The sequence below is a fragment of the Hippocampus bargibanti genome, linkage group LG02 (assembly GCF_051943395.1).
Source record: "Hippocampus bargibanti isolate YZ-2025 linkage group LG02, ASM5194339v1, whole genome shotgun sequence".
NCBI classification, from domain to species: domain Eukaryota; kingdom Metazoa; phylum Chordata; class Actinopteri; order Syngnathiformes; family Syngnathidae; genus Hippocampus; species Hippocampus bargibanti.
The window spans coordinates 21,098,216-21,120,364 of record NC_142735.1 but is presented as its reverse complement, the minus strand read 5'-3'; the positions used below and the strand labels follow the sequence as shown (position 1 = coordinate 21,120,364).

Sequence of the window (22,149 nt, the reverse complement as noted above, 5' to 3'; positions counted from 1 at the left end):
AAATCGTTTCATCCGAATAATCGATTTTCAAAATATTTAATAGTGACGGCCCCGAACGGAATTCGCATCCACCTGACCTCTTGGGTCTTTTATACGCTTTGTGCCGGCCAGTCACGTCGCCTCGATGGAGAATGGCGAACGGAAAAGAAGTAAGCATCAGCTAAACTCAGTTGGGTTCAGCCACGCTCGCTAGCCTGTGAGCCCACCAGCCACCCTCCCTTTCCTCGCCCGGGTCTTCCCGAAACCCCCTCCCCTCTTTCCACCCCCCCCCCCCCCCCTGAGAGCTTCACCATGACGTCCGTGCGGTTCACCGTGACGCCTACCAAGGCGGAGGACCATCCCGGGTTGTCGGATACATCGCCCGAAATCAGCTCCCGCTCCGGGACCCACGTGCACTTCGGCTCCCGGGAAAGCGTCATTCGAAGCGAGCCTCCCAGCGAGACGTCGGGAGGAGGAACGGCGCCGGCGGGAGGAGGCGGCACGGAAACGTCAGACCACAGTAACATGGAGCAAGGTGAGGAGCGTGCACAGAGAATAATCCCCAAGTGTGAATTGGGCTACTAATCTGGAATTTAATCTGGATTTTAGGAGATGTGTCAATTGCTCTGTCAGGATTTACATCACCAAATGGAACACCATGCCCAATTCTCAAATATTTGACACTGACTAAATAATTGACAGTATTTTCCGCACTATAAAATAATGTGTGCTTTATATGCAAAAAAAGTTTTAATATATGTCATTCATTGAAGGTGCGCCTTATAATGCGGCGTGTTTTATATATGGAAAACATTTTAAAATATGTCATACATTAAAGGTGCACCTTATAATGCGGTGCACTTTATATCTGGAAAACATTTAAAAATGTTTTAATGTAATTGGAAAAAGTTTCAATATGTCATTCATTGAAGGTGCGCTTTATAATCCGTTGCACTTTATATATATCCATCCATCTATTTTCCGTACTGCTTTCTTCGTGTTTGCTTTCAACATTTTTCTTGTAGCAGACGTGCACATTCCACCATGACATCCTTGATCCACTGGTGAAAAGGATGCTTGCTCACCCTCATACCTAGGGACAATTCGGTGTGTTCAATCAACCTGCCAGACATGTTTTTGGAATGTGGGAGGAAACTGGAGTACCCGGAGAAAACCCACGCGGGCCCGAGTAGAACATGCAAGCTCCACACGGGGGCCGGAGCAGGACGCGAACTGACGACCTCTGCTCTGTGAAACGGTAGTAAAATGGTTAGCACGCTGCTAACCATTTGACTACCGAGCCGCCTTCCGGTGCGCCTTATTATTGTAAAACAAATTTAATGTCATTTGTTGACGGTGCACTTTATAATCTGGTGCACTTTATATATGGAAACCGTTTTAATATATGTAATTCATTGATGGTGCACTTTATAATCCGGTGGGCGTTATATTTAGATAAAGTTTTAATATATGTTATTTATTGAAATTGCGCTTTATAATCTGGTGCGCTTTATATATGGAAAAAGTTTTAAAATATGTCATTCATTAAAGGTGCGCCTTATGATCCGGTGCACCTTATATATAGAAAAGCTTTTCATATATGTCATTCATTGTAGGTGGGCCATATAATCTGGTGTGCCTTATATATGGAAAAAAAATTATATATGTAATTCATTGAAGGTCCGCTTTATAGTCTGGAAAATACGGTACTCATTTTAGCCACTTTGCCTCCAATTCTATATTCAAATAATAATCAATGAGTTCCTTTTTCTTGCCCATTATGCCTTTTTCCCAAAATGATTACCTTGAAATTTAGGATTTTGGCACTTTGCTTGCAATTTGATGGCAGACGGTGTTCATAATCACTCATTCGTAATAGCTGCCATTTACGTACATATGAACAGACATGGGGGGGAACATTGTCACACCGGGCACAGCTGATGTTGAAAGTACACTCAATATCAATTACCATGTCGGCAAAGGGAGAAGTTGCTCTTTTGTTTGGCAAACAGTTGTCCTAACAAACTCTATTTGTTTGCCTGACTCAGCATTCGAGTCAAGAGTCAGCATAACCGGCCGCAGTCAGCTGACACTTTCACTTCCGTGCTTGAAAGAACAACTTGTGCATATACTGTATGTCCATCATGACAAGGCCGCCCCACACCGTTCATATTTAATAAGCTTCCATAAGTAGGAATTGAGCCGCTTAATCCCGATTTGAGTTTCAAGTGTCCCCACGTGTGCGGCTCAGTCGGCTACCAAGACCTCGGAGTCGCATGCCGCCAGGCAGCGTGGCGGAGGCTCCCCTGTAGCGATGCCAGATAAATCACACGCAGGTGCGCTTACCTTATCAGTTGATGTTTTTCTTTGTTTGTTTTGTTTTTGCATTTCCATCATCTTCCCTCGTTGTGCTTTTCGAGATAGGAGAACCTCTCAAGTCAGTGCCAAATTGGTTCTTATTGTCAAAAAACTCAAATAAGGTGAAGAACTGGTGTCTGGACAGGTTTTGATTGAGCGTGCGCCTTGAACCTTGTTGCAGAAGATGTATCGTTTTATGCGCTTTCAAATTTCAGTGTGTTCACGTTTGCTGTACTTTGTCTTGGCAGGGGATGGAAATTCCAAACTGTCCAGCGTGTACATCAACAACAGCCACGGCGTGGATGACGACGACTTCTACGACAAGAACCTGGCCTTGTTTGAGGTTTGGGCCAATCACGTCAAGTCCACGAGTCTTGAACGTCAACATCATTTTATTCATTTATTCATTCATTCATCTATTCATCTATCCATCTATTTATTTATTAGTTATTTGTGTATTTATTTATGTTTTCAATTTATTTATTTATGTATTTGTTTTTGTTTGAGTGTTTCATGCTTGTCTGTGACTGTAGTGTCCTTGAGAGCTTTGAACGGCGCTTAAATTGTAATGTATTATTATTATTATTATTATTTAATCTATTTATTTATTTATTTGTTTATTCGTGTATTTATTTATTCATCCATCCATCAATCTTTTTTATTTATTTATTTATTATAATACAATAAATAGTTATTTATTCATCTATCCATTTATGTCTTTGTTTTTAATTAATTTTATTTGTTTTTGTTTGAGTGTTTATTTATTTATTCATGTGTTTATTTATTCATTTATCCATCGATCCCTTTATTTATTTACCTTTTTATTAATTCATATATTTTTTTACTGCTTCTCGCAGGAGGAAATGGACACTCGGCCCAAAGTGTCATCTCTTCTCAGTCGTCTGGCTAACTATACCAACCTGATGCAAAGCGCCAAGGAGCACGAGGAGGCCGAGAGCAACAATGAGAAGAAGAAGGCTAAGGTACGGAAATGTCTTTTGTGTGAGTAAGAAAATGTCATGCTGACCTCTCACTGGGCATCTTGCTGATAAGGAGCCACCAGCAGGAGATCAGCTTGTTGTTATTTTGGAAAGTGAGTTTGCCGAATTGTAACATGGGAGTTTATTTGCTGTCCTCTGGCTGCCCCTCGCCCTCCGTAGACGCCGCGCATGGGGACCTTCATGGGCGTCTACCTCCCGTGTCTGCAGAATATCTTTGGCGTCATCTTGTTCCTACGTTTGACCTGGGTGGTGGGGACCGCCGGCGTGTTGCAGGGTCTCTGCATCGTCTTCATATGCTGCTGCTGTGTGAGTGCCGCTGAGGGGTTGTAAAATGGCCGACGTCTCATTCACGCTCGCCTGTTTTTTTTTACCCCTCCAGACGATGCTGACCGCCATATCAATGAGCGCCATTGCCACCAATGGAGTCGTTCCAGGTATGGCCATTACCCCTAATTTGCCTCCTGGAAAATAGAGTATTTATTGCTCCCCAGTGAAGATTTTGAATTGCCTCTTTGGCACAGGATGGCAGCAAAGCACCACTTTTGTGAAATGAAATGCCGCAACTCATACTGTTGTTTCTTGGCATCAAGATGCCACAAAATGGAGCCATAGGAATATAGTACAGTGAGAATTTGATTTTCATTATTTCCTTCATTAAGTCCAAAATGCCTCCTTCTTTCCGCCCCTCCTGTCTTGTAAATGCCATCAAAAATCTAGTTAATAAGTGATATTAATGCTAATTTTGAAATTGTTAGTCTTTATTCTTTGTGAGTCAGTGGCTTCACACCGCTCTTGACACTTATTTTCCATAGAATGTACTTTTTTTTGTTCAGCGTAATGGGGTTTTGGGACGGATTAATATTATTTATATTAGTTTCCGTCTGAAATATTGCTTCGGTTTTGTACGCCTGTACAAAATTTCTTCACGTTACTTTTCCTCCTCCAGCCGGAGGTTCCTACTTCATGATCAGCCGCTCTCTGGGTCCAGAGTTTGGGGGGGCAGTGGGTCTGTGCTTCTACCTGGGTACCACCTTCGCCGGAGCCATGTACATCCTCGGGGCTGTCGAGATCCTCCTGGTGGGTTGTTTTTCTTTGTATGTCTTTGCCACTCGTAACTCTCTCGCTCGCATGCCAAAACGCTCCTTATTCTCCGCCTCCAGATGTACATCGCGCCTGAGGCAGCCATCTTTACTTCTAAAGGGCTGGAGGGCGAGGGTGCGGCCATGTTGAACAACATGCGCGTCTACGGCTCCGTCTGCCTTCTTCTCATGTCCTTGCTGGTCTTTGTGGGCGTCAAGTACGTCAACAAGCTGGCTTCCGTCTTCTTGGCCTGCGTCATCATCTCCATTGTCTCCATCTATGTGGGCGCACTGGTCTCCGCTTTCAAGCCGCCCAACTTCACGTATGTGCGCCCTTTTCATCGCTGGCACGTCACTTCCTTTTGATGCTTTACATTTGTGACACGATGTCTCGCGAAAATTGCCCAATTTTTAAAACTCAGACTTCCCATTTGCATTTGTGGGAAGGTAGTGCAATGAAAAAAATACTGAAGTTTGGCTCTTTCAATGAATTTGGGACGTTGTGTTGAATGGGAATGAAACACACAATACAAATATTTGCCAATCATGTTCAGTCTACATTGAATTCAACACACTGACAAGACAAGATATTCAGTGTTCAAACTCATAAACTTTATTGTTTTTACCACATAATCATTAACTTGAGATTTTATAGCTGCAAACATATTCCAAAAGGGTTCCAGGATCGGTGGCCAATACAGATTGAGAACATTGGGGAATGCTCATCAAACACCTAAATAGAACATCCCACAAGTAAACAAACTTGCTGGGAATAGGAACTTCCCACCAAAATAACCTTTTATCTTTGCAGGGTTTGTATGCTAGGAAACCGAACCATCAACGGCCATGATATCGTCGACAGCCAATGTGCTAAAACCATCCTGCTTTCAGCCGAGAGGGAGCTGGCCAATGAAACACTTAGTGGAGGTGCATTTTTGTCTGTTCATCCACGTCGGTTCAGGAACCTACAAAGTTGACAAACGTTTCACCCTCCTTCCCAGCGGATGTCAATACCACAGCGCTCCCAACGCTTGAGTTGGTCCCCAGTCCCAGCCCCAATCCGGTGGAGAAGACCACCTACCTGTGGAACCTTGTTGCAGAAGATGTATCGTTTTATGCGCTTTCAAATTTCAGTGTGTTCACGTTTGCTGTACTTTGTCTTGGCAGGGGATGGAAATTCCAAACTGTCCAGCGTGTACATCAACAACAGCCACGGCGTGGATGACGACGACTTCTACGACAAGAACCTGGCCTTGTTTGAGGTTTGGGCCAATCACGTCAAGTCCACGAGTCTTGAACGTCAACATCATTTTATTCATTTATTCATTCATTCATCTATTCATCTATCCATCTATTTATTTATTAGTTATTTGTGTATTTATTTATGTTTTCAATTTATTTATTTATGTATTTGTTTTTGTTTGAGTGTTTCATGCTTGTCTGTGACTGTAGTGTCCTTGAGAGCTTTGAACGGCGCTTAAATTGTAATGTATTATTATTATTATTATTATTTAATCTATTTATTTATTTATTTGTTTATTCGTGTATTTATTTATTCATCCATCCATCAATCTTTTTTATTTATTTATTTATTATAATACAATAAATAGTTATTTATTCATCTATCCATTTATGTCTTTGTTTTTAATTAATTTTATTTGTTTTTGTTTGAGTGTTTATTTATTTATTCATGTGTTTATTTATTCATTTATCCATCGATCCCTTTATTTATTTACCTTTTTATTAATTCATATATTTTTTTACTGCTTCTCGCAGGAGGAAATGGACACTCGGCCCAAAGTGTCATCTCTTCTCAGTCGTCTGGCTAACTATACCAACCTGATGCAAAGCGCCAAGGAGCACGAGGAGGCCGAGAGCAACAATGAGAAGAAGAAGGCTAAGGTACGGAAATGTCTTTTGTGTGAGTAAGAAAATGTCATGCTGACCTCTCACTGGGCATCTTGCTGATAAGGAGCCACCAGCAGGAGATCAGCTTGTTGTTATTTTGGAAAGTGAGTTTGCCGAATTGTAACATGGGAGTTTATTTGCTGTCCTCTGGCTGCCCCTCGCCCTCCGTAGACGCCGCGCATGGGGACCTTCATGGGCGTCTACCTCCCGTGTCTGCAGAATATCTTTGGCGTCATCTTGTTCCTACGTTTGACCTGGGTGGTGGGGACCGCCGGCGTGTTGCAGGGTCTCTGCATCGTCTTCATATGCTGCTGCTGTGTGAGTGCCGCTGAGGGGTTGTAAAATGGCCGACGTCTCATTCACGCTCGCCTGTTTTTTTTTTACCCCTCCAGACGATGCTGACCGCCATATCAATGAGCGCCATTGCCACCAATGGAGTCGTTCCAGGTATGGCCATTACCCCTAATTTGCCTCCTGGAAAATAGAGTATTTATTGCTCCCCAGTGAAGATTTTGAATTGCCTCTTTGGCACAGGATGGCAGCAAAGCACCACTTTTGTGAAATGAAATGCCAGCAACTCATACTGTTGTTTCTTGGCATCAAGATGCCACAAAATGGAGCCATAGGAATATAGTACAGTGAGAATTTGATTTTCATTATTTCCTTCATTAAGTCCAAAATGCCTCCTTCTTTCCGCCCCTCCTGTCTTGTAAATGCCATCAAAAATCTAGTTAATAAGTGATATTAATGCTAATTTTGAAATTGTTAGTCTTTATTCTTTGTGAGTCAGTGGCTTCACACCGCTCTTGACACTTATTTTCCATAGAATGTACTTTTTTTTGTTCAGCGTAATGGGGTTTTGGGACGGATTAATATTATTTATATTAGTTTCCGTCTGAAATATTGCTTCGGTTTTGTACGCCTGTACAAAATTTCTTCACGTTACTTTTCCTCCTCCAGCCGGAGGTTCCTACTTCATGATCAGCCGCTCTCTGGGTCCAGAGTTTGGGGGGGCAGTGGGTCTGTGCTTCTACCTGGGTACCACCTTCGCCGGAGCCATGTACATCCTCGGGGCTGTCGAGATCCTCCTGGTGGGTTGTTTTTCTTTGTATGTCTTTGCCACTCGTAACTCTCTCGCTCGCATGCCAAAACGCTCCTTATTCTCCGCCTCCAGATGTACATCGCGCCTGAGGCAGCCATCTTTACTTCTAAAGGGCTGGAGGGCGAGGGTGCGGCCATGTTGAACAACATGCGCGTCTACGGCTCCGTCTGCCTTCTTCTCATGTCCTTGCTGGTCTTTGTGGGCGTCAAGTACGTCAACAAGCTGGCTTCCGTCTTCTTGGCCTGCGTCATCATCTCCATTGTCTCCATCTATGTGGGCGCACTGGTCTCCGCTTTCAAGCCGCCCAACTTCACGTATGTGCGCCCTTTTCATCGCTGGCACGTCACTTCCTTTTGATGCTTTACATTTGTGACACGATGTCTCGCGAAAATTGCCCAATTTTTAAAACTCAGACTTCCCATTTGCATTTGTGGGAAGGTAGTGCAATGAAAAAAATACTGAAGTTTGGCTCTTTCAATGAATTTGGGACGTTGTGTTGAATGGGAATGAAACACACAATACAAATATTTGCCAATCATGTTCAGTCTACATTGAATTCAACACACTGACAAGACAAGATATTCAGTGTTCAAACTCATAAACTTTATTGTTTTTACCACATAATCATTAACTTGAGATTTTATAGCTGCAAACATATTCCAAAAGGGTTCCAGGATCGGTGGCCAATACAGATTGAGAACATTGGGGAATGCTCATCAAACACCTAAATAGAACATCCCACAAGTAAACAAACTTGCTGGGAATAGGAACTTCCCACCAAAATAACCTTTTATCTTTGCAGGGTTTGTATGCTAGGAAACCGAACCATCAACGGCCATGATATCGTCGACAGCCAATGTGCTAAAACCATCCTGCTTTCAGCCGAGAGGGAGCTGGCCAATGAAACACTTAGTGGAGGTGCATTTTTGTCTGTTCATCCACGTCGGTTCAGGAACCTACAAAGTTGACAAACGTTTCACCCTCCTTCCCAGCGGATGTCAATACCACAGCGCTCCCAACGCTTGAGTTGGTCCCCAGTCCCAGCCCCAATCCGGTGGAGAAGACCACCTACCTGTGGAGCCGCTTTTGTCAGAGCACCGAGCTCAACGCCTCCTGTGATGACTACTTTGCCGCTAACAACTTCTCACAAATCAAAGGCATCCCCGGTCTGGCTAGTGGCATCATCGCCGGTAACGCCATCCACGTCGCTAACTATTTGGTCGTGATGGAGCTTGACATTCCTACTTTGGCTCGTAGACAACCTGTGGAGCTCATACCTCAGCAAAGGAGATGTGGTGCAGAAAACCCCCTCAATCTCCTCGCAGGGAGTCCACTCGGCATCCACACAGCAGCCTTACGTCTTTGCTGACATCACCACGTCCTTCACCCTCCTGGTGGGAATCTTCTTCCCCTCCGTCACAGGTAAATACTTTCTTATTTCATGCATTGCAACTTGGATGGCTTCTACGCAAGCATTTATGTTAGAACTAGTTATATACACATCCTAAAAACATCCAATATTATTTCATTTCTACTTATTCTTATCAGTTAGTTCGTCTATATATGTATGTAGTTTAGTTATTTGTATATGTTAGCTAAGTGTACTTAGCTCAGTTAAAACCTTAAGCTATCTTTTGAGTCTAATATAATATTCATGATTGTATCTAGCAGATGATAGGTCCTTTTCAAAGTGACATCACTCCTGTTGTCTATATCTGCTTGAGACCCGCTCTCCCTCCTGCTCTTGCTCTCTCTCTCTCTTTGGCTCTCTTCCCTCTCCCGTGAAGAACATTCTCTAGCTGCCTGATAAACAAATATTCTTTTATTTGTAAGTCGCCTTGCTTCCTGCTGATTGAATAGTTAGACTACACAAATGAAGAACTGAACCAGGAGAAGAACAAGATTTCACCTCACAATTTATACAATACAATACATATTGATTTATCTCGCACTTGAACAACAGCTGAAGCTGTAACAAAGCGTTAACATGGACAAGTATCACATAGAGGAAGTAAAGCAGTCACAAAGATGGTGGAAAGCACCAGAGAGTAAAATAATTCTTGAAAAGAACTCTAAAATGTATAGGGAGCCAGCGAAGGGATGCCAGAGTAGAAGTGATGTGCTCCTTCTTATGAGTACCAGTCAAGAGGCGAGCAGCAGCATTCTGGAGCAGCTGGAGACGCTTCAAGGAGGATTGGCTAACTCCAAAGTAAAGCATATTACAGTAATTGACCCCGAGATGTGACAAAGGCATTAATTACTGCTTCAAGGTGCTCATGAGAAAGGAGACGTTTTATTTTATGCAGCTGCTTAAGATGAAAGAAGCTGGATTTAACAACAGCACCACTTCAGATAAGGAGCAAGGGGGTCAAAGTCTACAGGATGAGATGTACATGGGCCACTGGGACCAAACAGTAACACTGTCTTCCTTTCATCGAAGTTCAAGATGTTTTGTGCCATCCAGGTTTTGACTTCCTCCAGGCAGGATAAAAGTAGACTTCACAAAAAAGTGTCTTTTTTGCTCAATGAGACAAAGATCTAAGTATGTAGAACACACAAGGAATTTGTTTCCGGTAGAACACGCTGCACTAGTATCATCATCAAAAAATTGCTAAGTGGCACTGTACAGTTCCATTTGGGCTACTGTTGAAAGAGTTCAAAGAGTTCAAAGAGTTAATGGCTTGGGGGGAGAAGCTGTTTAAATTTCTGCTGGATTTGGTGCGCATGGATCGGTAGCGCCTGCCTGACGGGAGTAGCTGGAAAAGGTGGTGGGCAGGGTGCGGAGGGTCCGGTAGGATTTTCCGAGACCTAGTTTGGATTCTTGCAGTGTGCAAGTCCTCGAGAGTGGGTAGGGCGGTGTCAATGATTTTTTCCGCCGTCCTAACTGTCCGTTGAAGTCGGATTTTGTCCATTTTTGTGGCGGCCCCGAACCAAACGGTGATGGAAGAACACAGGGTGGATTCGATGACAGCTGTGTAGAAATGTTGCAGCACCTCCTGTGGCAGGCCATGCTTCTTTAGCAGCCTCCGGAAGTACATTCTCTGTTGGGCCTTTCTCAAGACAGAGTTGGTGTTGACCTTCCACTTCATGTCCTGGGAGACTGTGATTCCCAGGAACTTGAAGGTCTCAACGGTTGACACAAGGCAGTTGGATAGTGTGAGGGGTAGCTGTGGTGATGGATGTTTCCTGAAGTCCAGGATCATCTCTACTGTCTTGAGTGTGTTCAGCTCCAGGTTGTGACGGCTGCACCAGAGCTCCAGGTGCTCCACTTGTTGTCGGTAGGCAGACTCGTCGCTGTCTTCGATGAGACCGATGACCGTGGTGTCGTCTGCGAACTTTATGAATTTGACAGCTGGGTGTGTTGAGGTGCAGTCGTTCGTGTAGAGAGAGAAGAGCAATGGAGAGAGGACGCATCTTTGCGGGGCTCCAGTGCTCGTGGTTCGTGTTGTGGATGATATATTTCCCAGTCTGACCTGTTGTGTCCGTCCTGTCAGGAAGCTGAGGGTCCACTGGCAGATCGTAGGGGACACACCAAGCTGGAGAAGTTTGGGGATGATGGTATTGAACGCAGAGCTGTAGTCCACAAACAGAATCCTTGCGTAGGTTCCTGTGTTGTCAGGGTGGTCGAGGATGTGGTGCAGTCCGATGTTGACTGCATCCTCCACAGACCTGTTTTCCCGGTAGGCAAACTGAAGAGGATCTAGCAGAGGTCCGGTGATGCTCTTCAGGTGGTTCAGCACGAGGCGTTCAAAGGACTTCATGACCACAGACGTCAGAGCAACAGGTCTATAGTCGTTCTATCCCGAGGGTGCTGGTTTCTTTGGAACTGGGACGATAGTAGACTGTTTGAAGCAGGATGGGACTTCACACTGCTCCAGGGGTCTGTTGAAGATTTGTGTGAAGACCGGAGCCAGCTGGTCAGCGCAGACTTTCAGGCAGGAGGGGGACACTCTCTGTGCATAGCAGTAGAAGGAAATATGTTTCATTACGATTGGATTGGATGTACCTTTATTCGTCTCGCAGTGGATACATTTACATTTCACAGCAGCAAAGTTATGACAGGAAAGAAAGAAGTAGAAAAACAAAATATTTGAGCGATTGGAAAGGCAGCCACTCTCGCGGCACCATCTTGAAGTAAAACAAAAAAACTAAATAATAAACAATATGACAACAGAAAGACAGAGTCATTCATTCTTCAGCACTTGCTGTACCCAATTGGAGCAGGTATAGTGAGAACAACATCAGCCCCTAAATTTAGCCCTGCGGAACACCACATTTGTCAGATCTGAGGTCATTGAACCCAGAGAGAAGGCTGTCCAACAAGACACATTTAGTTGCCTTTAGTATTGGTGGTTAGTATCTACATCGTGAATACCTGAAACTTAAAAACCATATTGGTATCTGCCCATTGTCGATAGCTCTTATCAGTACATTCCCACACCAACGAAAGAGTTGATCAGATATTTTCCTGAAGCTTGTTCCTTGTCTACTTCAGGAATTATGGCCGGTTCCAATCGGTCAGGGGACCTAAAAGACGCCCAGCGTTCCATCCCCATCGGGACCATCGTGGCCATCCTCACCACCTCCTTTGTCTGTATCCTTCTAAAAGAGCAATACAGTGGTGCCTTCAGAGATTAATTTTTCGACCAGGTTCAGGATACAAAAAAGTCACATCTCTTCCCATTTGAAATAAATGAAATCACTGTTAATTTATTCCAACCCCCCATGCCTCCGAAGAAAAAACACTCTCGGTTTTAACAGTTTTTATCACACCGTCGATCATGTGTACTGTACCTGTCGTTGAGAGGTTGCAACTCTTCCATCTTATCAGTACGGCACTATTATTCTCCACACCGAGGATAAAGACGACACGACTGGGTCGTTGCACCATTTGTGTTCAAGCTATTGCTTAATTTTAAAGAGTGATCGCACTGCACCACACATACTAATGCTAAAACTAAGTGAAAGTAATTTAACATGTGCGAGCTAAGGTTTGCAAATTTGGTGGTCATGTTCTCCTGAGTTCCTTCCACTCAGACTTAACCAGCATTCTTTTATTTGGTGCCTGCATTGATGGTGTGGTCCTAAGAGACAAGTGAGTTCCGCTCGTTACACCTCTTCCTGTTTATCTCATTCACTGCCATTCCCAAATTAATTCGAGAATTGAAAAGCGTGACTTGGAGCAGCATTCTCGAATGATTTCGTGTTTTGTTTTTTCTTGTGGGGGGTGCCGATAAACTGCTGTTCAGACCTCTGGCAATATTTTCCCTTCCACGAGGGGGCAGCATTTGTCTTTTGTCCATGTTAGCGCTTTTTTTACAGCTTCAGCTGTTGTTATAGCGTTATATAAATCAGTATGTATTGTATTGTCTTTTGTACAGCTGCCCCCATTTTAAGCGCTGATAACTCCAGACCCATATAACTTGGGAATTAACTCATTATTTTCTAATAGAAGAAGAGAGTATACGGTTTCTTCCGTTGCATTGATTGTTTATGTAGTGCTAAAAATCAATATTCTGTGGGTGCTGCAATTTCAGTGAAAATGACAAAAACCCTGGCACTAGAGTGGACACATTTTTGCACATTGTCTGGCAGGGAATGAGTTAAGAGACATGTTAGTGATCTTTGTCACTTCTCACAGGTTTGGAGACTCGGTCCAAGGGAATTTGGTGGTGGGAACATTAGCCTGGCCCACCCCTTGGGTCATTGTGGTGGGCTCTTTCTTCTCCACGTGCGGGGCAGGCCTGCAGTCGTTGACGGGTGCTCCAAGGCTTCTGCAAGCCATCGCCAAGGACAACATCATCCCCTTCCTTCGGGTTGGTGCTGACACTATAGGACATTTCGGTATGATGTCACGCATGTACGGCAGGGCGCTGACGTACATTTGCTGGTGTGCGTCAGGTGTTTGGTCACGGCAAAGCCAACGGCGAGCCCACCTGGGCGCTACTGCTAACGGCCCTTATTGCTGAGCTGGGCATCCTGATCGCATCTCTGGACCTGGTGGCTCCCATCCTGACCATGTGAGACTCCCCTGGCCTCTTTCTTTGCACGTCATTGGTTACCAGAGCTGTCAAAACACCAACCCTATCCAGGTTCTTCTTGATGTGCTACCTGTTTGTGAATCTGGCCTGCGCTCTGCAGACCCTCTTGAGGACACCCAACTGGAGGCCACGCTTCTCCTACTATCACTGGTATGTCCGCCGCTGCCACCACCACCTTCACCGCTGCAATTGGATTTGGTCTCTCACACACACTCACTGTGTGTGTGTGTGTGTATGTGTGTGTCGGTGTGTGTGTCAAGGACTTTGTCATTTTTGGGGATGACCATCTGCCTTGCGCTCATGTTCATCTCCTCCTGGTACTATGCGATCGTTGCCATCGTGATTGCAGGCATGATCTACAAGTACATCGAATACCACGGGTATGTTGCTATGACGGTGGCATGTGTTGTTCGGCATTACCTTAACTTTACAGTGGTACCTTGACATACGAGTGCCGAAAGTCTTTTGGATACGCTGAACACTGCACTTAACGTATTGATGGGCAACATTCATTCGGCCACACCGCCCACACCAAAATGCTAATTTGTTTCATTCCTGTGTGAAGTTTCCATGTTCTTCCTGTGCCTGCTTAAGTCTTCTCCAGATACTCCTGTTTCTTACCACATTCCTAAAACATGCTTAGCAGGTTAATGGAACACTTTAAATTGGCCATGGGTGTGACTGTGGGTGAATGCATCTTTGTCTACCCTGCAATTGGCTGCCATCCAGTTCAGGGTGTACTACGCCTATTGCCTGAAGACAGCTAGGATAAGCTCCAACCTGACCGCGGCCCTTGTGAGGATAAGTGGATTAGAAAATGGCGGGGCGGAAGAATGAATGGACATTAAATAATTTTCAACAAAAAGTAGGCTGTATTGCCAATTTATGGGTTTTCTTCGAAATTTACATTATTATCTTAGTTCTTTTCCACCATCTAGTGGTCAAGAATATATTACATGCATAATAGACGGGATTGAGAATGTGAAGGATTTAACAGTCATTCATCTTCCAGGCTGCTTAATTCTCACAAGGTTCGCGGAGGGTATCCCAGGCTCTTTGGGCATTGGGCGGGGGACACTCTGAATGGGTTGCCAGCCAATCACAGCGCACACAGAGACAAACAACCATTCTCCGTCACACTCACACCTACGGTCAATTCAGAGTGTTCCAATCAGCCTGCTATGCATGTTTTTGGAATGTGGGAGGAAACCGGAGGACCTTGCGAAAACCCACGCAGGCCCAGGGAGAACATGCAAACTCCACACAGGGAGGCCGGACTGGGTCTTGAACTCACGACCTCTGCACTGTGCAAATGGTGTGCTAACCACTCGACTACCATGCTGCCCAATGCTTTAACAGACAAAAAAACTGTCGGAGCCAAATCTGCGTGGTTAGGATTTTTACTGTAATGCACTCTTTTATAATAATAATAATACATTTCATTTATAAGCGCCTTTCAAAATTGTTACCACTGTATTGTATAGTTTGCGCAAGTGCCCCGAATGAACTGGCCCCTAAGTGTACACACTGTGGCCCATGTGTGATTCAGAGCCGAAAAAGAGTGGGGAGATGGGATCCGCGGGCTTTCACTCAGTGCCGCCCGTTATGCCCTCTTGAGGTTGGAAGAAGGCCCGCCGCACACCAAGAACTGGAGGTACAGGAGTCTCCCATGAGTTGAGGATTCGAGCTCCCTTTTAAGACCTGGCTTCCACAGGCCTCAGCTTCTGGTTTTGCTCAAACTGGATGAAGACGCGCACGTCAAGTCTCCTCGCCTGCTGACTTTTGCCAGCCAGCTGAAGGCGGGAAAAGGCCTGACCATCGTGGGGACGGTAGTTCCCGGAAACTTCCTCCATAGCTATGGAGAGGCACTAGCGGCGGAACAGGTGAGTGACTTCACATCCGTCCATATTTAATTACTTGACTCCAATAAATAAAATTCAATGATGTGCGTGTCAGACCTTGAAGCTCCTAATGGACAAGGAACGAGTCAAGGGCTTCTGTCAGTGCATCATTGCGCAGAAGGCGCGTGAAGGCATCAGCCACATGATCCAATCCAGTGGCCTGGGTGGGATGAAGCCCAACACCGTGGTGATGGGATGGCCTCATGCCTGGAGGCAGAGCGAGGATCCGCAGTCGTGGAAGACTTTCATCCGTGAGTCACCACCCCAGCGGTTTCTTACTCATCTGGGTTCCGCAAGTCTCCTTCAGCTCTGTACTGAACGAGAAATTCATACAATTGTTCGAAATAAGAGATTCTGCCAAAAAGTACACTGGTCCCCTCAGACAGAAGTTTCTCTATCTCTCTGTATCTCTCTCTGTCTGTCTGTCTCTGTCTTTCTGTTTTTCTCTCTGTCTCTCAGCATCTCTCTTTCTCTCTGTTGTCTGTCTTTCTGTTTCTCTCTCTCTCTCTCTGTGTCTCTCTGTCTCTGTCTTTCTGTCTGTCTCTGTCTCTCTGTTTGTCTCTGTCTGTCTCTCTGTGTTTCTGTCTTTCTCTCTTTCTGTCTCTTTGTGTCTCTCTCTTTCTCTCTGTCTGTCTTTCTGGCTGTCCTTCACGCTCTGTTTCTGTCTTTCTGTCTCTCTATCTTTCTGTCTCTGTGTCTCTCTCTTTCACTCTCTGTCTGTGTGTCTGTCTCTCTCTGTCTCGCTCTCTTTCTCTCTGTTTCGGTTTTTCTCTGTCGGTCTTTTTCTGACTGTCTGTCTGTCTCTGTCTCTCTCCCTCTCTCTGTCTGTCTCTCTCTCTTGCTCTCTCGGTGTCTTTCACTGTGTATGTCTCTCTCTCTGTCTCTCTATGTCTGTCTCTCCCTCTCTCTCTTTCGTGCTCTCTCTGTCTTTCACTGTGTGTCCCCGCCCCCCTCTATGCATGTATACATGTATGACATTTGCAATCATGCACAGAAGGTGATTGAAGGGCAGAGCTTCCAAATTGTACCACCTAATTTCCCGCTACTACTTTTTGAATAACTGATTGCAGGCCCTCTCCCCCGTCCACCTTTCAGACACGGTGCGCGTCACCACGGCCGCTCACCTGGCCTTGCTGGTGCCCAAAAACATCTCCCTGTTCCCAAGCAACAGCGAGCCGTGCGCCGATGGCTACGTGGACGTGTGGTGGATTGTGCACGACGGCGGGATGCTGATGTTGCTGCCCTTCCTGCTGCGCCAGCACAAGGTCCCGGACACTGACTTTGTCCTTTTTCTCTTTTGACAATATATACCTAACAATGACCAAAATTATGATAGTTTATAATGTTCTAGTTTCTTTACTTTATATATTTTTTCTCACAGTTTGTATTCTATCTATCTATCTATCTATCTATCTATCTATCTATCTATCTATCTATCTATCTATCTATCTATCTATCTATCTATCTATCTATCTATCTATCTATCTATCTATCTATCTGTCTGTCTGTCTGTCTGTCTGTCTGTCTGTCTGTCTGTCTGTCTGTCTGTCTGTCTGTCTGTCTGTCTGTCTGTCTGTCTGTCTGTCTGTCTGTCTGTCTGTCTGTCTGTCTGTCTGTCTGTCTGTCTGTCTGTCTGTCTGTCTGTCTGTCTGTCTGTCTATCTATCTATCTATCTATCTATCTATCTATCTATCTATCTATCTATCTATCTATCTATCTATCTATCTATCTATCTATCTATCTATCTATCTATCTATCTATCTATCTATCTATCTATCTATCTATCTATCTATCTATCTATCTATCTATCTATCTATCTATCTATCTATCTATCTATCTATCTATCTATCTATCTATCTATCTATCTATCTATCTATCTATCTATCTATCTATCTATCTATCTATCTATCTATCTATCTATCTATCTATCTATCTATCTATCTATCTATCTATCTATCTATCTATCTATCTATCTATCTATCTATCTATCTATCTATCTATCTATCTATCTATCTATCTATCTATCTATCTATCTATCTATCTATCTATCTATCTATCTATCTATCTATCTATCTATCTATCTATCTATCTATCTATCTATCTATCTATCTATCTATCTATCTATCTATCTATCTATCTATCTATCTATCTATCTATCTATCTATCTATCTATCTATCTATCTATCTATCCATCTATCCATCTATCCATCTATCTATCTATCTATCTATCTATCTATCTATCTATCTATCTATCTATCTATCTATCTTGGCCTCAAATAGGTGTGGCGCAAGTGCAGGATGCGCATATTCACCGTAGCCCAGATGGAGGACAATTCCATTCAGATGAAGAAGGACCTGGCTACCTTCCTCTATCATTTACGCATCGAGGCTGAAGTGGAAGTTGTCGAGATGGTGAGCGCCCACTCCACAGCTCCTCATCACGGTCACCAAATAACTTCTCATTTTGCCCACTCAGCACGACAGTGACATCAGTGCGTACACTTACGAGAGGACCCTCATGATGGAGCAGAGGTCCCAGATGCTCCGCCAGATGCGTCTCTCCAAATCGGACCGTGAGCGAGAGGTAAAGTTGTGCGGGCGGATACATGCCTGGAATACCTCAGCCTTCCTACTCGACTTCTATGTTATTATTTAAAATGTTGGCTTCCTTCTCGCTGCTGGATTTCCTCAGCGGGTTCGCTGGAGTTTTGATGACGTGAGTAGCCAGCTATCAGCTAGTCTGAAGGTGTCAAAGTCAAGGCCCGGGGTTCAAATCTGGCCTGCCACATCATTTTATTCGGCCCGCGAAGCATGTCATGTTCCATGATGCTTGCTGAAGTCTGAACTAAAATGTCAAATTGTCCCATGTAAACCACAATAAAAGTCAATATTTTTTACTTCAAATTTGAAAAACTAGTTATTCAATTTGATGTGCTCTCTGTATATAATATGTTGAGGGGATTAAACATTCGAATGGCTTCCCCAAATTCACAACGGAAACCGTAACCACAATGTGGCCCGCGGCAAAAAATGAGTTTGACACCCTTAAGCTAGCCCATCTAGATCGCTTCTCCTGGAGTATGGCGCTCTGTCTGAGCATTTATTTCATAGCTTAGATAGCCGCTTTCAGGTCCCTGCTTTGGTATGTTCTCCGTCAAATAGTAATGTCTTAGTAGAAATGTTATTTTTCACGACCGGCTTCCAGATTTGAACATTACTGTACACTAGTAGTATGACTGGGGCACACCCATCGAACAGCTGCAGTTTATAATGAATGCTAAACTGTGCAGTGGTTGACATCTGTGAAGTATTTATAAAGTGCTCGAGGTGAATGATGTTAATGTAGGCACATAGTTGTCAATTAGTGCTGTTTTGCCCCACTAACATGTCGTTTTTACCAGTCTACCATAAATAACTATTGTACTTGTGTGGATATTAGATATCTATTCGCTAGCTAGCTATTTGAGTTACTTCCGGGTTGAGCTGGCGCGTGTGGCTGCCGCTGCTCAGCCACAGGTAAACTTATCCCATGACTGTAAAGCAGGGGTGTCAAAGTCATTTTTTGCCGCGGGCCACATTGTAGTTATGGTTACCTCTCGAGGGCCGTTATGAATTTGGGGAACCCATTAGAATGTTTAAATCCCTTCAAATATTACATATAGAGCACACAGCAAATTAATGAATAACTCGTTTTCAAATCTGAAGTCAAGAATAATGACTTTTATTGTGGTTGACATCCAAAAATATGACATTTTGGCTCAGAATTTAGCAATCATCATGGAATTTAACAAGTTTGATTTGCTTTCGCGGGCCAAAAAAAATGATGTGGCGGGCCGCATTTGGCCCGCGGGCCTTGACTTTGACACCTGTGCTGTAAAGTGACCTTGACAGTTTTGAAAGGCGCTTAGAAATGAAATGGATTATGATTATTATTATTAGTGGAAACGCTACTAGTGAGACATACGGACGCATTTACAAAAGGTTTGCACAAAGTGAGCACAAACTTGACTGACGCTGATCTTCTCAACAGGCGCAACAGGTTGCATCTGCCTAAAATGTTGAATGATACAGCCAAGTTGATTGTGGAGGTTGAGGGAGGGGGTTATAGGCATACGGATGAATTGACCATTGTCATCTATCAAATCTGATAAGAAATGGCACTAAATGCTTTTGCACATTTTTGAAATGCCAGAAACAAAAATGGTTGCGACATATGTATTGAGCGATAGCATTTTGAATGATATCAACTCTGACAACAAAAGAAACAGTATTTGGCTCTCTTGATAAATCACTTTCATCATGGTTATACAAACACGCTGAATTTTCGGAAAAAAAGAGCAATCGTTACCAAATTATGACTTTGTCTCTTTTTCTTGCGAGCCAGGCTCAACTTGTCAAAGACCGCAACTCCATGTTGCATCTGACCAGCATTGGCTCAGACGAGGACGACGATACGGACGGCGGTGAGCGGGACCGAGCGGCAGCCGGTGACGGTTCCTCAGCCGAGCGCCATCGCCGTGTTCAAATGACCTGGACCAAAGAGAAGGCGTCGCAATACCGGGCCGCGCACTCCGGGTGCTCCACGCCCGAGGGCTTCAGGGACATGCTCAGCATTCGTCCGTCAGTATTTACACGTCCATCTTGAAAATATTCATCTCTTGTTCCGTATTTTAATGAATTCCATTTCGGCAAAATTTCAGTTATTCTTCTCAAAGGAAGAGTTAGCTTTACACACATCTTGATCAAATCTCGTCTCACATTCTGCATTTTAACAATTGAAGAAAATCCGGAACACTTAATTTGGAGTTCAGCATTCCTCAGAATTTGTATTCTCTCGTTTTTCCTTCAGTGATCATTCTAACGTGAGGAGGATGCACACGGCCGTCAAGCTCAACGAGGTCATCGTCAATAAATCCCACGATGCCCGAGTTGTCCTCCTCAATATGCCGGGGCCGCCCAAGAACCCGGCGGGGGATGAGAACTGTATCCTAACTACTCATGAACGGATGGGATCCCCTCTGGCAGTTGAATTTATGTTCAGTTAAAGGACAACCGACGTCACTTTTTTGTTTTTTAACTGACACCAGAAAAACGTTTTATAGCATCTAAAACACCCAAAACACGCAGTCTGATATTTTTAGTCAAATGCAAAACACCAATAAAAATGACTTAAAGTGTCCAAAATCTGCAAAAAATTGAGCTGCGAATTGGGCATTTTCAGAAAGTCCCGCCCCCAGTTCGTGATGTCACGCCAGGAACTGGAGAATCAAAACAATGGCTTCAGATTCGGAGAATATGCTTTCTTGTGACACATCCAGTTATGAATATGATTTATTTGTGCCATTCTGAGGCAACATTGGGGGAAAATCTCTCCCAAAAAAAGAGGCACAAAATGGCGACCTCTTGTGGCCACCTCCGTTTCCACAGGCTGATAAATTCCTTATATGGCGCTTGGACGCCCTCCCCAGACCAAACAAGTACAGCAAAATACATTGACGTGATGGAAGGACCGCTACAATGTGTCTTTTTTACGGTCAAGGGCGGTCCTTTAGTGACGTCACGTACGGACTCGTCACCAACTCAAAAACAAGACTTCCTGAATATTCAGCGCAAGTCTTAAAACGTAAAATATAGCTATATGCCGTGGAATCTTATTAAAATACGTTCGGTAGAAGTCCTTTGAAGCCATTTTACCAATTATGGACACAACTTGTCCGGGGACGTCGGTTGTCCTTTAATTTCGGTGTTGGCGTGAATGTTGACGGCGTAAATGCTTTTTCATATCCTTGACCCACTGAGCAGACATGGAGTTCTTGGAGGTTCTAACAGAAGGTTTGGAGCGCGTTCTGCTGGTCCGTGGTGGAGGGAGCGAAGTCATCACCATCTACTCGTGATGGAGACGTCCATTTTGAAGGCAGCTGCCAATCTACTACTGGAAAATGAGAAGGGGTGGCCATCCGCTGCATGGTATTCCTCAAACCAAGCGGCAATCGTCGCTCGCTCGTCTTCACTGTTCTGGCATGACACGCGCGCGCCTTTCCATTCCACTGTGTCATACTGCAAGATTGAAGAAAAAAATTCCAAATAGCACCATGTTTTTGTGGAGTGTGTTTTCCCCGCTGACATTCGTAAGATGTCAAGCGTCAGAGGGTGTTGATACTCTGGCGAGACTCAGGGTTGAATTGTTTGTCCTTCTTTTTTTTATTATTATTGAAATAAGGTTTGTTCGAAATGTTGAAGTTTGTTTGTGCTTTGCACTTTTGTTTCCATAATAGTAACTGAAATAGGTTCTTATTTCCTCTCATTTTAAACTACTGTACATGGACGGCACTTTTTTGTTGTTGTTTTCGTTTGTCTTCGGTGGCAGAACAGGATTCTCGTAGTTCTGCTGTGAAGTTACACAAAACCCAGCACTGTAATGATGTGCATCTTTTCCACCTGCAACTCTCACCAATTCACTTTTTTGTGTAACTGCAATATCTTCAATATCATTTTGAGCAGATATCTTCAGAAGGTTGTGCGCGTCGGAACATACTGATGGAAATGGCCAGTATGCATGTGTGTAAATTTAAAAAAAGATTCACATGCTGCTGTCTTTGTGTATGAATGAGACTTTGTTGTTGATGATGAGTTGTGAACTACTTTTCCCCTCTTCACATTTTAGTGTTACAGTTCAGGGACTTATTTTCGTTTTTCCAACATCATTGGCTGTATTTTAAGACAAAGATTCGAATGTGTATCTTTTTTTAATGACACAATTATTAAATGAGACATGACATT

General features: G+C 44.0%; 2 protein-coding genes across 2 annotated transcripts in view; one reads left to right on the top strand and one right to left on the bottom strand.

Moving 5' to 3' along the window:
- LOC148901886 (zinc finger protein RFP-like) overlaps nucleotides 1-22,149 on the bottom strand; it is a 123,158-nt gene that overhangs the window by 66,025 nt on the left and 34,984 nt on the right. The gene's annotated exons all lie outside the window — the stretch shown is intronic.
- On the top strand, nucleotides 189-21,432 carry slc12a6 (solute carrier family 12 member 6). The gene is made up of 33 exons (XM_088991258.1): nucleotides 189-514; nucleotides 2,586-2,680; nucleotides 3,195-3,320; nucleotides 3,498-3,644; nucleotides 3,718-3,772; nucleotides 4,285-4,415; nucleotides 4,499-4,740; nucleotides 5,229-5,344; nucleotides 5,419-5,522; nucleotides 5,572-5,679; nucleotides 6,194-6,319; nucleotides 6,497-6,643; nucleotides 6,718-6,772; nucleotides 7,286-7,416; nucleotides 7,500-7,741; nucleotides 8,230-8,345; nucleotides 8,420-8,617; nucleotides 8,685-8,849; nucleotides 11,923-12,021; nucleotides 12,465-12,522; nucleotides 13,069-13,243; nucleotides 13,329-13,447; nucleotides 13,520-13,618; nucleotides 13,729-13,848; nucleotides 15,018-15,122; nucleotides 15,183-15,351; nucleotides 15,425-15,620; nucleotides 16,465-16,634; nucleotides 17,650-17,781; nucleotides 17,846-17,953; nucleotides 19,754-19,989; nucleotides 20,219-20,352; nucleotides 21,172-21,432. Exons 1-33 carry the CDS (start codon nucleotides 292-294, stop codon nucleotides 21,261-21,263), a joined length of 4,539 nt encoding a protein of 1,512 aa, XP_088847384.1. The 5' UTR covers nucleotides 189-291; the 3' UTR covers nucleotides 21,264-21,432.